Raw genomic sequence first — 17014 nt, 5'->3', positions numbered from 1 at the left:
CGCACTCCCCATCCAACATGCTGCGCACCCCCCATCATGCTCCATCCGACATGCTGCGCACCCCCCATCGTGCTCCATCCGACATGCTGCGCACCCCCCATCATGCTCCTTCATCCATGCTGCACACCCCCCTTCGTGCTCCATCACCCATGCTGGGGCCACCGGGGGCGGGTCCGAGCGTGGCAACGTGTGCCGGGGGCGGGGCTGAGCAGGTGAGGCGTCAGCGTATGCCGGCCCTCTGCACATGTGTACCGGGAGCCGGTGAGAAGCGGTTCCTATAGTTACGCGATGTGTATCATGGTTACCAGCGTACACCGGCTCCGTCACGATCCCAGCATCGCAAGGTTATGTCCGCCGGGGGCGGGGCTGAGTGTGCCAACGCGTGGCGGGGGCGAGCGGGCGAGGCGTCAGCGTATGCCGGCTCCCTGCACATGTGTACCGGGAGCCGGTGTACGCTGGAGTGGGCGATGCGTGCGGAGGGACGGGTGCCGGCTCCCTGTACATGTGTACCGGGAGCCGGTGTACGCTCGAGCGCGGCTGAGCGGGCGAGGCGTCAGCGTATGCCGGCTCCCTGCACATGTGTACCGGGAGCCGGTGTACGCTGGAGCGGGCGATGCGTGCGGAGGGCCGGGTGCCGGCTCCCTGCACATGTGTACCGGGAGCCGGTGTACGCTGGAGCGGGCGATGTATGCGGAGGGCCGGGTGCCAGCTCCCTGCACATGTGTACCGGGAGCCGGTGTACGCTGGAGCGGGCGATGCGTGCGGAGGGCCGGGGCGAGCGGCTAATCCATGCGGGGGGCGGGGCCAGGCCTAGGCGAGCGGCCAATCCGTGGGAGGGGGGCGGGGCCAGGCCGAGCCCAGCGGCCAATCCGACAGTTGTCACTGAAATTACACTCACAGTGATACAATTTTGGAGCAAGACAGACAGAATAAGGCAATATATATATATATATATATATATATATATATATATATATATATATACATAATATATAAAGGTGTGTGTGTGTGTGTATGTGTGTGTGTGTGTATGTGTGTGTGTGTGTATGTGTGTGTGTGTGTGTGTGTGTGTGTGTGTGTCCGGGATTGGTATCTGCACCGTTGCAGCTACAGCCACAAAATTTTGCACACTCACACTCCTGGACCCCGAGAGCGTCATAGGCTATGTTATGAAGGGAAATTTTAACCCCGCTCTTTACAGTTATTAACCAAAAAACCTGCCTCCATTAAAGCGAATGGAGCTGGGAGCCACAGTGCACCTAGAACTTCAGAAGAATGCGCAGCCACGCCCTTATATGGAGTGTTGGTGTGTCACAATGCAGCCAGGGAAAGAGAGAGACACAGACAGGGAAAGCGGCAGACACAGATAGGGTAAGAAACAGACAGACAGGGTAAGAGACAGACACAAAGAGACAGACACAGACAGGGAAAGTGACAGACAGGGAAAGTGACAGACAGGGAAAGTGACAGACAGGGAAAGTGACAGACAGGGAAAGTGACAGACAGGGAAAGTGACAGACAGGGAAAGTGACAGACAGGGAAAGTGACAGACAGGGAAAGTGACAGAGATAGATAGACAGACAGGGAAAGAGACAGACAGGGAAAGAGGGAAAGAGACAGACAGGGTAAGAGACAGACACAGGGAAAGAGACAGAGGGAAAGAGACAGAGAAAGAGGGAAAGAGACAGACAGGGAAAGAGAGGGAAAGACAGACAGGGAAACAGACAGACAGGGAAAGTGACAGAGATAGATAGACAGACAGGGAAAGAGATTGAGACAGACGGAGAAAGAGACAGAGACAGTCAGAGACGCAGATAGGGACAGAGACAGGCAGACAGGGAAGGAGGAGACAGCCGGAGAGAAAGAAAGATAGATGGGGAAATACACAGACAAAGAGACTGGGAGACAGACGGGAAAAGAGACAGACCTGGGAAAGAGACAGACCTAGAAAGAGACAGATGGGGAAAGAAACAGAGAGATAGAGAGACAAAGAAAGAGACAGACAGAGACAGGCAGACGGGGAAAGAGACAGACATGGAAAGAGACAGATGGAGCACATTACTTGGCCAATTTAGTTAAATCTGTGTGGAATATCTGTCGTGTTGGAATATATGTTGTGAAATGCTTCTATTAGCTTAGTTTTTGCCTTTTAATAATTACATTTGTCGCGGGCGGGGAGGAGGGTGTCAGCACACAGCGCTCACCCCTTCTGCTCGGGTCCGGCAGCTGCTCCTGGTGGCTCGAGCTGTGGGCCGGATCCCGGGGTTTCTCGAGCGACACTCCTCGCCCGTGAGTGAAAGGGGGTGTTTGTTGGGTGTGGGGATTGTTATAGTTCGTGACGCCACCCACGGTTGTGGTGATTGCACCACCGCTGCTCAGTATGGGGGTCCCGGGGATGGTGATGCGGAGCAGCCAGGTGTTGTGTTGCCCCTCCGTGGGTAGGGGTTGGTGATCCCGGGGCCCGGTGATAAGATGTAAAGCGTAGGGCCTGGTGGGCGCAGGGACGCGGGGGCAGCGCTGTGCCTTGCGGCACTGTGGTACTCACTCAGCCTGAGACGTGGACACAGTTTGTACGGTAAACCAAACGGCTGGTAGGACGGTCCCACAGACGGCTGCACATGCACTCCCGGTAGGTGACGGTGATGTCCCTCTTCCTTGCACCTATGGTTGACTTGTGGTAGCGGTGGATTCCCTCCGGTTACCCGCTCCCCGGCTGCAATCTGGGCCGGAGGAGCTCTACACTTTGCCCGCAGGCGCTGGCCCTGAGAAACTGGTGCCGTGGCGGTGTCTCTCCGGTTCAGGTTGGGCTGTTGCCTTCAATCGGGACTTGGTTGTTGGGGGATCTACGTCCCCGTCACTGACGGATTCGGCAAATTTGGCGACTCCTAGCCTTGCCGGGGTCCGAGAGGCCCCTGCCCTGGTGCTGACTGTCCTTCGGTCCACTGCTCCAGACCACCGGGCACCCAGCCAACGGGGTCCTTCCAGGAACTTCCAAACGGTCCCCCTCCAGACAGTCACCGCCGTTGCTGACCTTGCTGATCTGGCCCTCCACAAAGCTGGACCCTTCAGGCTGTCTTTCTTCACTGTCACTTCACTTGCTTTCCTCCTTTTTCCACTTCTCTTCTTTCACTTTCACTTTCTTAACTCCTCTACTTAACTCAACTTCACTCTTGCCCTTCCCGGGCTACTCTGCGGTTACTCCTTCCACTTCCTCCTCCTGGACTCAACTGCCTGGTTTCTTCCTGCCTCCAGAGCTGTGACCTCCTCGATGGGCGGAGCCAACCGCCTGGCCCACCCCCTGGTGTGGAACATCAGTCTCCTGGAGGAAGGCAACAAGGATTTGTGGTTAGCTGTGATGTGCCTACCTGGAGTGTGGGGTGTGGTGGTGTTGTGACCTGTGTCCCCTGGCTTGCCCAGGGCGACACACATTTATATCTATTTGTTTTGTGGTTTTTGTGTGCAGAATACATTTTTGTTAATTCATTCTATTTTGTTAACAGCAGTTATTAACCCGGGCGAAGCCGGGTAGTACAGCTAGTATATATATATATATATATATATATATATATATATATAGATAGATAGATAGATAGATAGATATAGATATATATAAATACATGACCACATACTTTTCACCCTACTTACCTCATTACAAGAAATGCCCAAATTATGTGAATAAGAGCTACAGCATCTGCTACAATCCAGATGATTAAATAGCTGTCGGGATCCTATAAAGACAAGACATGGTACCAATTAATTAGTTGGATTACTTTTTGCCAGAAATTTGCCCCAAAATGTTAACACATTGCCTTGTCAGACAAAACCTCAATGTGGTGCACAGAGTGCAGGATATTCTGGCACATTTAATGGAGTAAATCTTCCTTGTAGTGATTTTTTTCTGAACAGGCCAAAGCTCACACCATATAACTGCAAATTCCCGTAGTCTTCCAGTGCACTTTTCAGCAGCATGCATGGACACGGGATGCACGGAGCCCCAAGACAGTTAAAGCAGCACTCCAGCAAGGTTTTTTTAGCGCTGGGGTGGCACTTTAAATGCAACTCCTCTGTATACTCACCTTCCGACAGCTTCATCGTTTTTCAGTGCCGCTCCGGTCCTGCAGCACCAGTAACGTCTGACTGGTCCGAAGTCAGGAGTTATATCCCAAGCTGTCAATGAATCTTTATGAGAGCAAGAACGAGGCCAGAACAAGGCTCTCAGAGATGTACTGAATTGTGTCCTCCAGCTACATAAAACACTGGAGCTGCCGGCAAGTCACAAATTACCGGAGACCGACCGGAGCAACGCTGGAAAACATGAAGACACTGGAAGGTGAGTATAAGACCGAGGGCAGAGGGCTTACATTTAAAGCAACACTCCAGCCCTGAAATTAAATAAATGATGAAGTGGCGTTTTAAATGCTTTCCTTACTGATCTTTTTAATACCAATTCCATTATTATACTGTGGAAGAAGTCTGGATTGCAGTTACAGTTTAAAAAGGTTGTATGTAATACTTTAGTTTTGCAGTATATATTGACAAGAACTGGGCTTCGTAAGAGGACCAAGATGGCTGCAGCAGGCACAGTACTCCCTGGCTGCCATGGCAACCCAATGGCACAGGTAAAGGATCGCTGTACTGACAACGGAACTAAAATGGTTAAAAACTAATAGCTTTGATTATTGCTGTTAGAAACAAGTGCCAACTATAGAAAAGCTATCACCTGCTGTGTATGGACCAGGTTCAGCACCTGAGCTCACCCCATACATGTGCACCCAACATACATGGATGTCAGGAAGAGGTTAATGTAGTGAGGTCTGTAAAACACTGTGGATTTAATGGTGCTTTATAAGTGAGTAGAATACAAATAAATAAAATATGTCACTGAAATAAATAAATCCTCCTATGTGATCACTGTATGTTGGTAATATTGGTCTTAGTACAATGGTTGTTAATGATCGGTATAGTTATAATACGGCACCATTGTAAATGCTGATAATGCTGTGGGGAATTGTTTGTCGCTGATATAGCAGTATTCATCATAATTTTGGACTTATAGCAGACCTTGTTAATGATCAGTATGGTGGTAATATTTGGGCACCAAGTGCTGGTAATATTTTCTCATAATCTAGAATTTTTAAGCAAGATCATACTTGTAATGGAGACAGCCATATAGAAAACCATATTTTGCGCATCCAGATGGAGATCATAGCGCTATATTATAAATATGGTCCTGCCTCCCATAAATAGAAATGAATATTTTCCTGTAGGGCAGCTCATATTTCACATTAGATAAATGTCAGTCAAACCCACCAATTTTATTAGGATGGAGCAACCACCTAATGTGTATGTGGGCCTCCCAACAGATGACGTTATGAAAGAGAAAGATCCTGTCATTGATGCTTCAACTGCTGATTCTTTAGTTTGGTGAGAAGACAAGATGCTGCTAGAAGAGTCTGAGTTGTAAGAGGGTAACAATGTTTTGAACTTGCAACTTTCAGGCTCTAAACTCACCATCCACTACAGCAGCCTTTGAGCGAGAGACTACCATCATTTTATAGACAATCATCTTGCCTACCTAATACATAAATTAGACTTGTAGCTATTTATCATATCACTAGAAGGTGGCCCAATTCTACGCATCGGGTATTCTAGAATTTACGTATTGTGTAGTTAATGTATGATTTTTGTTATATATATATATATATATGTTGTTGTCTGTAGTTAGCAAGTGCTTGTGTAGGGGCTGTTGTCTGGGTGTGGCGGGGGTGAGAGCGGTGTTTGTGTGTTGCGTTGTTTGTAGAGCGCTGTGTGTCTGTATCATTGTGTATGTGTGTTGCGCGGTTTGTGTGGGTGTGTGTGTGTTTTGGGAAGAGGTATGTTTTGTGCAATGTGTGTGTTGCGCGGTATGTGCGTATATTTGTGTGTGCCGCGGTGTTTGTGTGTTGGGTGTTGTGTGTGTGCGGCGTTGTGTGTGTGGGTGTCTGTGTAGGGCAGTGTTTGTGGTTCCCAGTGTGTGTGTGGTGTGTTGTGCAGTGCGTGTGTGGCAGTGTGTGTGTGTGTGTGTTTTGGGGGGAGATGTGCACCCCCCATCGTGCTCCATCCCCCATGCTGCGCACCCCCCATCATGCTCCATCCCCCATGCTGCGCACCCCCATCGTGCTCCATCCCCACTCCCCATTGTGCTCCATCCCCCATGCTGCGCATTCCCCATCGTGCTCCATCCCCCATGCTGCGCATTCCCCATCGTGCTCCATCCCCCATGCTGCGCATTCCCCATCGTGCTCCATCCCCCATGCTGCGCACCCCCCATCGTGCTCCATCCCCATGCTGCGCACTGCCCATCGTGCTCCATCCCCCATGCTGCGCACCCCCCATCGTGCTCTATCCCCCATGCTGCGCACTACCCATCGTGCTCCATCCCCATGCTGCGCACTCCCCATCGTGCTCCATCCCCCATTCTGCGCACCCCCCATCGTGCTCCATCCCCCATGCTGCGCACTCCCCATAGTGCTCCATCCCCCATGCTGCGCACTCCCCATCGTGCTCCATCCCCGATGCTGCGCACCCCCTATCGTGCTCCATCCCCCATGCTGCGCACTCCCCATCGTGCTCCATCCCCTATGCTGCACACTCCCCAACGTGCTCCATCCCCTATGCTGCGCACTCCCCATCGTGCTCCATCCCCCATGCTGCAACTCCCCATCGTGCTCCATCCCCCATGCTGCAACTCCCCATCGTGCTCCATCCCCTATGCTGCGCACTCCCAAACGTGCTCCATCTCCCATGCTGCGCACTCCCCATCGTGCTCCATCCCCCATGCTGCGCACCCCCCATTGTGCTCCATCCCCCATGCTGCGCACTCCCCATCGTGCTGCATCCCCTATGCTGCGCACTCCCAAACGTGCTCCATCTCCCATGCTGCGCACCCCCCATCGTGCTCCATCCCCCATGCTGCGCACCCCCCATCGTGCTCCATATCCCATGCTGCGCACTCCCAAACGTGCTCCATCCCCCATGCTGCGCACCCCCCATCGTGCTCCATCCCCCATGCTGCGCACTCCCCATCGTGCTCCACAGTCACACATCAGACATTAAACACGCACACATCTGATCACATACACTCACACACACACCCCACTTCTCCCTGTGCCCACCGGTGGCCGGTCCCAGCAGCTGTGCTGCACGCCGTGCTCCTCTGCCGACACTCACAGAGCCGATCGCATACACTCACACACACACACACACATCCGATCGCATACAATCACACACACACTCACACACACCCGATCGCATACACTCACACACATCCGATCGCATACACGCGCTGACACAATCACAACATCCGGAGATACCACATGCTTCCGGCCATGTGATCCTCCGGCAGGTCCTGGAAGATCACTGCACAGTATCGCCGCCGAGAAGCAAGCGATATCACGGGATGTTGTGAGTATGTGGATGCGATCTGATGTGTGTGTGTGTGTATGTATGTATATGTGTGAGTGTGTGTGAGTGTGTGTGAGTGTGTGTGTGTTCGTTCCGCCCCTGCAGGACCTTGATGCGCTCACCTCGTATGGGGGGCGGAGCCTGGGCGATCGGCCAATCCGTGCGGGGGGAGGAGCCTGGGTGAGGAGAGCGGCCAATCCGTGTGGGGGGAGGAGCCGAGGCGAGCGGCCAATCCATGCGGGGGTCGGGGCCATGGCGAATCCGTGAAGCTGAGCGGCCAATCCGTGCGGGGGGGCGGGGCCATGGCGAGCCCAGCGGCCAATCCGCTGTTTGTCACCGTAAGGACATGGCCAATCCGTGCGAGGGGGGGGCGGACCCGAGGTGAGGCGAGCGGCCAATCCGTGCGGGGGGAGGAGCCGAGGCGAGCGGCCAATCCGTGCAGGGGGGCGGGGCCATGGCGAGGCCAGCAGCCAATCCGCTGTTTGTCACCGTAAGGACATGTCCCGGGACACAATTTTGGAGCAAGACAGACAGACAGAATAAGGCAATTCTATATATAGATTAGTTATACAAATTCTTGCCAGGTCACAGCAATGTTACTGATTTGCGCCTAAAAACCTCAGTTTTAAATTTCTATTACTTTGTTTTGTATTTTGTAAATCTACCTTTGGCTTTCAACACTGTCTGAATCCTTCTGGGCATGATCTCAATCAGACTCAAACATGTCTCAACCGAAATCTACATGTTCCCAATGTTGGTGCAAACTGGTTAACTTACTTGGGTATGTATACAGCTTTTTCTTCAATTCTACCCACAAGTATACAACTGGGTTTGAGGTCTAGAGACTGTGGAGGTCAACCCAGCACCTCTACTTCGTTGTCATTGAAACATTTCTTTTTCAATCTCGACGTATGCTTCGGATCGTTGTCCTGCTGGAACACTATGTTGATTTTTTCATACCCATAGTATTCAAGTGTTCAAAGGAACTAATCTTGTAGGATACTTGCATATAGTTCAGCATTAAGACCACCTTTGATTCTTGTTAACTATTGAATGTCTTTGGCAGGGAAGCAACCCCCAAATCATCAGGCTTCCTCCACCGGACTTGACAGTTCCTTCAATTTCTCGATTCGTTAGCCCCTTTTTCCCTTGTTTCTTCCAGACCCATTTTACACCCATCAGAGTCTAATCTATTGACTTTCAACACATCACTTCATATCATCCATTTTTAATTTTCTACTGTTCACTTTTAGACTTTCTTGCAAACTCGAGCAGACTATTGTTATGATGATATTGAAGATTAGGTTTCACCTTTTTTAGGCTACCATGCCAGCCTTGTGTAACGTGCACAGCAGGGTGTCTACCTCAACTTCTGTGATCTCACTATTATAACGCATATGAGCAGTGTTTGTCGCACGAGAACTGATAGACCTTGTGATGAGCCAACTTGTTGACGCTGATATTTTTCCTGGACATCCACCTCTTGGCTTTTGAATGGATGGATGGACTTCATTTCATATTCTTCCAACGGTCATGGCATTCACATCATGCAGTTTAGCAATTTTCTTGGTCGAGAGACCGCCATCAATGAGCTGGATGATGATGCGGTTTCTTGGGAAATCTTCTTCATGGTTGCTCCTAGATTCAAATCAGTGACCTTCCACTTGGAAATCAACCTAACAACACATTAAGCTATAAGGGAATGTGAGAATAGTGTAATTTGTTGTATAAAAGGAAGAACAAGATTTTTCCACCACCAGGAGCAAAAGAGTAACAATGCAATAACATGACAAGAATCTTGCATAACTAATTATATGCTAAATAGTTGCAAGTCAAATTTATGTAGAGTATGAGATAGCCAAGATAATGGTCTGTAAAATGAAGGTAGTCTCACACTCAAAGCTGGATAGTGAGATATGGAACCTGAAAGTCAAAAGTTCACAACATTGTTACCCTTTTGCTAATTAGTATACAGTTAGGTCCAGAAATATTTGGACAGTGACACAATTTTCGCGAGTTGGGCTCTGCATGCCACCACATTGGATTTGAAATGAAACCTCTGCAACAGAATTCAAGTGCAGATTGTAACGTTTAATTTGAAGGTTTGAACAAAAATATCTGATAGAAATTGTAGGAATTGTACACATTTCTTTACAAACACTCCACATTTTAGGAGGTCAAAAGTAATTGGACAAATAAACCAAACCCAAACAAAAATATTTTTATTTTCAATATTTTGTTGCGAATCCTTTGGAGGCAATCACTGCCTTAAGTCTGGAACCCATGGACATCACCAAACGCTGACTTTTCTCCTTCTTAATGCTTTGCCAGGCCTTTACAGCCGCAGCCTTCAGGTCTTGCTTGTTTGTGGGTCTTTCCGTCTTAAGTCTGGATTTGAGCAAGTGAAATGCATGCTCAATTGGGTTAAGATCTGGTGATTGACTTGGCCATTGCAGAATGTTCCACTTTTTTGCACTCATGAACTCCTGGGTAACTTTGGCTGTATGCTTGGGGTCATTGTCCATCTGTACTATGAAGCGCCGTCCGATCAACTTTGCGGCATTTGGCTGAATCTGGGCTGAAAGTATATGCCGGTACACTTCAGAATTCATCCGGCTACTCTTGTCTGCTGTTATGTCATCAATAAACACAAGTGACCCAGTGCCATTGAAAGCCATGCATGCCCATGCCATCACGTTGCCTCCACCATGTTTTACAGAGGATGTGGTGTGCCTTGGATCATGTGCCGTTCCCTTTCTTCTCCAAACTTTTTTCTTCCCATCATTCTGGTACAGGTTGATCTTTGTCTCATCTGTCCATAGAATACTTTTCCAGAACGGAGCTGGCTTCATGAGGTGTTTTTCAGCAAATTTAACTCTGGCCTTTCTATTTTTGGAATTGATGAATGGTTTGCATCTAGATGTGAACCCTTTGTATTTACTTTCATGGAGTCTTCTCTTTACTGTTGACTTAGAGACAGATACACCTACTTCACTGAGAGTTTTCTGGACTTCAGTTGATGTTGTGAACGGGTTCTTCTTCACCAAAGAAAGTATGCGGCGATCATCCACCACTGTTGTCATCCGTGGACGCTCAGGCCTTTTTGAGTTCCCAAGCTCACCAGTCAATTCCTTTTTTCTCAGAATGTACCCGACTGTTGATTTTGCTACTCCAAGCATGTCTGCTATCTCTCTGATGGATTTTTTTTTTTTTCAGCCTCAGGATGTTCTGCTTCACCTCAATTGAGAGTTCCTTAGACCGCATGTTGTCTGGTCACAGCAACAGCTTCCAAATGCAAAACCACACACCTGTAATCAACCCCAGACCTTTTAACTACTTCATTGATTACAGGTTAACGAGGGAGACGCCTTCAGAGTTAATTGCAGCCCTTAGAGTCCCTTGTCCAATTACTTTTGGTCCCTTGAAAAAGAGGAGGCTATGCATTACAGAGCTATGATTCCTAAACCCTTTCTCCGATTTGGATGTGAAAACTCTCATATTGCAGCTGGGAGTGTGCACTTTCAGCCCATATTATATATATCATTGTATTTCTGAACATGTTTTTGTAAACAGCTAAAATAACAAAACTTGTGTCACTGTCCAAATATTTCTGGCCCTGACTGTATCTCTAAGGAAACATAGGAGTGCTTGTCTGAGCATTCCTGGGTATGGGGGAGTGATATCTGTCAGATGAACAATTGTTTGGCTGAAAGCTAGTTAATGTGAATGGCCATCTTAAGTTTTGTGTGTGAAGCTAAATCTCATGCTAATAGTCAGCTGAGAAAATAGATATGTTAAAATCTCATGAGGGTATGCTAACATTAAATACACTAACCATAAGCCATATTGGTTGCTTCAGATCCTTGAGAAGATGGCATGCATTAGTGGTGACAGAAGTGGCTCCAGCGCACCATACATAGGAGAACAACCAGGGTTTGTTAACCACAAATAGATTCACCGAAATATTATCTTGACGATACGACCTTGGTAAGATGAGAAGTAAAGAGAGCTGACATTTATATATTTAAGAAGATGCATCTAATTTACTGATCTCCATATTGTGCACAGTATGGAAGCAACAAAATACTGCATGAAAATCACATCTTACGTGAAGTGTAAGGCTTCTTACCTGATGTCACTCACACTTATATTTGTATATGATAGATTCACAGCATCAAAAGCATCTGTGTCATTTTTTTCCCTCTTTCTACCATAAATCTGGTTGAAACCTGGTGCTGTCTTCATTACTTCCACCCGCTCATCATCTGGAAGCCAGAGTATCTGGAGAGGAAAAATGACAATCACTTTCTAATAAAAGGCAGAATCTGTGGATTTTAATCATTGTTGGCAAAATAGTGATTGAGGACTCAAAAGATATAACTTAATAAATATGGGTGAACCACCCATTTAATATATCTGCTAGATTGATATTATGTTGAGAAACAATGTTTCTCTCAAATACCTTATGTTGGCAATAGTGCCTGTGAGAGGCGCTATTGCAGACCGCTGTTCCCCAACGCGTGACCCCGGGCTCTGTGACATTGAGGATCCGGTGATGTCATGTCAAGTTCTGGCCGCAGTCTTTCTGAGTCACTGGGCGGTGTTTCACTGCTCGTCACAGCCAAGTGTGTCTCCTGCTGGCAGCGTTTTGCTGTAAGGGAGGAGTGAGCAGGGAGCTGATGGGCTGTCATGCAGGGTTGTAACTGAGCGATGAAACACCGCCCACAGCCAATAACTCACGGAAACTGCAGCCGGCCGCAGTGATGTCACGTGATCAGGAATGTGATGTAACATCACCGGATCCCCGGGGTCACGCGATGAGGAACAGCAGTCAGCAATAGCGCCTCTCACAGGCACTATTGTCAACATAAGGTATTTGGGAGAAACATTGTTTCTCAACATAATATCGATCTAGCAAATAATAAATATGGGTGAACCACTTCTTTAATACATCATTGATTCCCAGTACAGAACATACAGAATACTTACCAGATCCTGGCGTATAGAAGCTTTCAAAATTGTATCAAGAGTAACATTCACAAAGCTCTTGTGATATGGGTGTCCTGCAGGTGGCTGGCGCAGATCAAATATTATAGAGATATCACGATCCTTGCAAGCAAGCAATACTTCCTCCAAGGCAGGAATTTTCTGCTGCAGAACCTCTTCACGTTCAGTTTTGTTCAGCGAACTGTCTACTCCAAAAGGATTTCTCTAAAAAGAAACCGCAACAGTAAAACCAAAACCAAAAAAGTCATGATTTAAGACGTGGTTCACTACTCTGCAGCTGTGGCCACCTCTCTGTAAAACTGATAGGGGAGGCTTTTTCTAAATACCTTGATCAGTGATTCTGCCTGTGAGCGGTCGCTATCGCGGTCCGCTCATCTACATGAAGTGACCCCCGGGCGGCCGTGACCACTAGGATCCAGTGATGTCAGGTCAACTTCCAGATGACCTGACATTACCGTGGCCTGCCCCAGTCTTCCTGAGTGATTGGGCTGTGAGCAGCGTTTCACCGCTAGTCACAGCCCAGCATCGCTCCTGCTAGCGGCGCTCTGCAGTGAAGCAGAGTGCACGCGAGATGCTGGGCTGTGACAAGCGGTGAAACTCCACCCACAACCTAGCCACTCAGGAAGACTGGGGCCAGCCACGGTGACGTCAGATCAACTGGAAGTTGACGTGACATCACTGGATCCCAGAGGTTACGTTACCCGGGGAGGGGGGGGAGGTCACTGCATGGGATGAGCGGGCTGCAATAGCGCCGCTCACAGGCAGAATTGGCTGATGAAGGTATTTGGAAAAAACCTTCCCTATCAGTTTTACAGGGATATGGTCACTACTGCAAGGTAGTGAACCACCTCTTTGAAGGACAAAAAAGAAACCATCAACAGGAGCTTGGAAAAGGCTCCTTTAAAAAAAAAAAACGTATTACCTGCAGATACCATTCACCAGCATTTAACTTCTGGATTTCAGACCAGGTGAAATTTGAGCAACTTTGAGGTGAACGGAATGGAAAAACTTGCTTCACATTGGTTGTCCTCAGTAGAGTTTCATCATGCATTAAAAACGGGATTCCATCTGAGCTGAATGGTTGGAGAGAACACAGGCTATTGCCATCTGAAGTACTGCTGACTAGTAGTGACAAAAAATGTTCTCCTACCTCACCATGACATCAGTCTCAAACACCTTTGCTCCAGAATTCACCATTTTGTCAAATGACATCATTGTATTTTCTGGAGCTAACTGAAAAAAAAACAAAAAACGTGATCGTATGACAGGAGGTAAGCTGATGGCAATCATACTAAATTGTCCAAATAGCCAAATAACATACCATTGGTGCCCCACGATGACCTATGATATCTGGTTTCAAAGAAAGTTCTGATAACTTCATGATGCAGGGTGAGGAAATGAACAGAGGACTCACAAACAGGGCACAAACTATGCTAAGGTATACGAATGGAAGCAGACATTTTAACACTGCAATGATAAATAGATATGTGTTACACAAATTTAATAAATATACTATATATACAGTCATATGAAAAAGTTTGGGCACCCCTATTAATGTTAACCTTTTTTCTTTACAACAAATTGGGTTTTTGCAACAGCTATTTCAGTTTCATATATCTAATAACTGATGGACTGAGTAATATTTCTGGATTGAAATGAGGTTTATTGTACTAACAGAAAATGTGCAATCCGCATTTAAACAAAATTTGACTGGTGCAAAAGTATGGGCACCGCAACATAAAAGTGACATTAATATTCCTTTTGCAAAAATAACAGCCTCTAGTTGCTTCCTGTAGCTTTTAATAAGTTCCTGGATCCTGGATGAAGGTATATTTGACCATTCCTGTTTACAAAACAATTCCAGTTAAGTTTGATGGTCGCCGAGCATGGACAGATCGCTTCAAATCATCCCACAGATTTTCAATGATATTCAGGTCTGGGGACTGGGATGGCCATTCCAGAACATTGTAATTGTTCCTCCGCATGAATGCCTGAGTAGATTTGGAGCGGTGTTTTGGATCATTGTCTTGCTGAAATATCCATCCCCTGCGTAACTTCAACTTCGTCACTGATTCTTGCACATTATTGTCAAGAATCTGCTGATACTGAGTTGAATCCATGCGACCCTCAACTTTAACAAGATTGCCGGTGCCGGCATTGGCCACACAGCCCCAAAGCATGATGGAACCTCCACCAAATTTTACTGTGGGTAGCAAGTGCTTTTCTTGGAATACCGTGGTTTTTTGCCTCCATGCATAATGCCTTTTTGTATGACCAAACAACTCAATCTTTGTTTCATCAGTCCACAGGACCTTCTTCCAAAATGTAACTGGCTTGTCAAAATGTGCTTTTGCATACCTCAGGCGACTCAGTTTGTGGTGTGCTTGCAGAAACGGCTTCTTTCGCATCACTCTCCCATACAGCTTCTCCTTGTGCACAATGTGCTGTATTGTTGACCGATGCACATTGACACCATCTGCAGCAAGATGAAGCTGCAGGTCTTTGAAGGTGGTCTGTGGATTGTCCTTGACTGTTCTCACCATTCTTCTTCTCTGCCTTTCTGATATTTTTCTTGGCCTGCCACTTCTGAGCTTAACAAGAACTGTACCTGTGTTCTTCCATTTCCTTTCTATGTTCCTCACAGTGGAGACTGACAGTTTAACCTTTGTCCGGCTGAATAGGTACAATTGTAACTATTCTGTTTTAAAATTGCAATACATTTTTTTTTCCAAAAGCCGTAGAGGGCTGAAATTTCGTGAGATCTCTGCCGTTTTGGTCCAGAATATATTGGCCAAATTTCAATAAAATATCTCCACCCCCTTCCGAGATAAGGGGTCGCTGTTAACATTGTAAAATTATGCAGCCTGACGAAGGTTAAATCTCTGAGACAACTTTTTGTATACTTCCCCTGAACAACTTTGTTGAATAATCTTTGTTTTCAGATCATTTGAGAGTTTTGAGGAACCCATGATGCGACTCTTCATAAGAGATTCAAATAAGAGAACAACTCGCAAGTGGCCACCTTAAATACCTTTTCTCATTATTGGATACACCTGCCTATGAAGTTCAAAGCTCAATGAGGTTATAAAACCAATTTAGTGCTTTAGTAAGTCAGTAAAAAGTAGTTAGGAGTGTTCAAATCAAGAAATTGATAAGAGTGCTTATACTTTTGCACCGGTCAAATTTTGATTAAATGCGGTTTACACATTTTCTGTCAGTACAATAAACCTCATTTCAATCCAGAAATATAACTCAGTCCATCAGCTATTAGATATATGAAACAGAAATAGCTGTTGCAAAAACTCAATTTGTTATAAAGAAAAAAGGTTAACATTAATAGGGGTGCCCAAACTTTTCCATATATTCTATTATATTATATTATAATATATATATATATATATATGACACACACACACACACACACACACACACACATTTATACATACACATAAAACAATTTTTCAAGCCAGCTCGCCATACCTTTGTCTTCATTGAATAATATGCCGTGATCCTTCAGACATGCAAGGAGAGGGTTGGAGCTTACCGCTGGTATAGAAAAAAAGGGAAAATTTCCAGCAGAATCGCAGATCCACAGAAATCTTTAGAATCCAATGTCTTTATTCAAATATTTTAAAATTCATGAGAAATGCACTTGTCTAAAATAGGCAGTGTATTCACATCGGGACTATATGTTTCAGCATATAACAGCCTTCATCAAGGTCGACAACTGCTCTGTAAGAATCTAAAACAAAGAGAGAGGAAAATACCTCTCCTCCTACTTATCCACAAATGTGTGTCTCTAATTAAAAATGGGTGATACACCCATGCATACTAAAAACAGTCAAAGCTAGTAAGATTCAAGCAGTTATATGTGAAACACTTGTCTTATAACAAAATTTGCTACCAACTATTACAATAGTTATAATAAAAGTTATTAACAAGATGAAAAAATGCTGGCATATTTACAAAGTCTTTTAGAACTGACAATTCACATTACTATTGTGTTATCAAATCCAGTCTGCTATTCAGACCATTAGGGTTACGAGTTTCCAATAGAAATATCCACTTACTTTCATCATACAGCCAATGTATTTAAGTTCACATTCACAACATTCAATCAAATTACGTTCTTCGTATTGCAGTTTATAAAATCCTATAAAAGGAATATTTAATAAAGGATTTTATAAATTGCAATATGGAGAACGTAATCTAATAGAATGTCATGAATGTGATCTTCAATACGTCGGCTGTACGATGGGGTCGTTGAAAAAAACGCATCAGAAAACATATTTCAGATGCATTGAATCTCCCTATAGCTGGTGCATCAGTTGTCTCACGACATTTTACACAGAAACAAAGGGGATTTAAGGAGTTTTTCATTTAAAGGTATAGAAAAAGTTTACAAACCTTTGAGGGGAGGGGATTTCCTCTTCTAGCACGTGAAAGTAAGTGGATATTTCTATTGGAAACTCGTATCCCTAATGGTCTGAATAGCAGACTGGATTTGATAACACAATATTATTGTGAATTGTCAGTTCTAAAAGACTGTAAATATGCAACTATT

The 17014-nt window shown here is 46.1% G+C and overlaps 1 protein-coding gene across 2 annotated transcripts in view; it reads right to left on the bottom strand.

Annotated features, from left to right (window-relative positions):
- GDPD2 (glycerophosphodiester phosphodiesterase domain containing 2) overlaps positions 1-17014 on the bottom strand; it is a 278190-nt gene that overhangs the window by 49345 nt on the left and 211831 nt on the right. For both annotated transcript variants that reach the window (XM_075322762.1, XM_075322763.1), the window contains exons 8-14: positions 13772-13917; positions 13601-13683; positions 13373-13523; positions 12433-12654; positions 11573-11724; positions 11279-11426; positions 3646-3728 (exon numbers count right to left, since the gene is read on the bottom strand). In XM_075322762.1, the coding sequence (XP_075178877.1) occupies positions 3646-3728; positions 11279-11426; positions 11573-11724; positions 12433-12654; positions 13373-13523; positions 13601-13683; positions 13772-13917 (985 nt within the window). The remainder of the gene's footprint in view (positions 1-3645; positions 3729-11278; positions 11427-11572; positions 11725-12432; positions 12655-13372; positions 13524-13600; positions 13684-13771; positions 13918-17014) is intronic.

The sequence above is a fragment of the Anomaloglossus baeobatrachus genome, chromosome 9 (assembly GCF_048569485.1).
Source record: "Anomaloglossus baeobatrachus isolate aAnoBae1 chromosome 9, aAnoBae1.hap1, whole genome shotgun sequence".
Classification (NCBI taxonomy): Eukaryota; Metazoa; Chordata; class Amphibia; order Anura; family Aromobatidae; genus Anomaloglossus; species Anomaloglossus baeobatrachus.
Note: the sequence above shows the minus strand (reverse complement) of the source record. Positions and strands in the feature narration are given on the sequence as shown.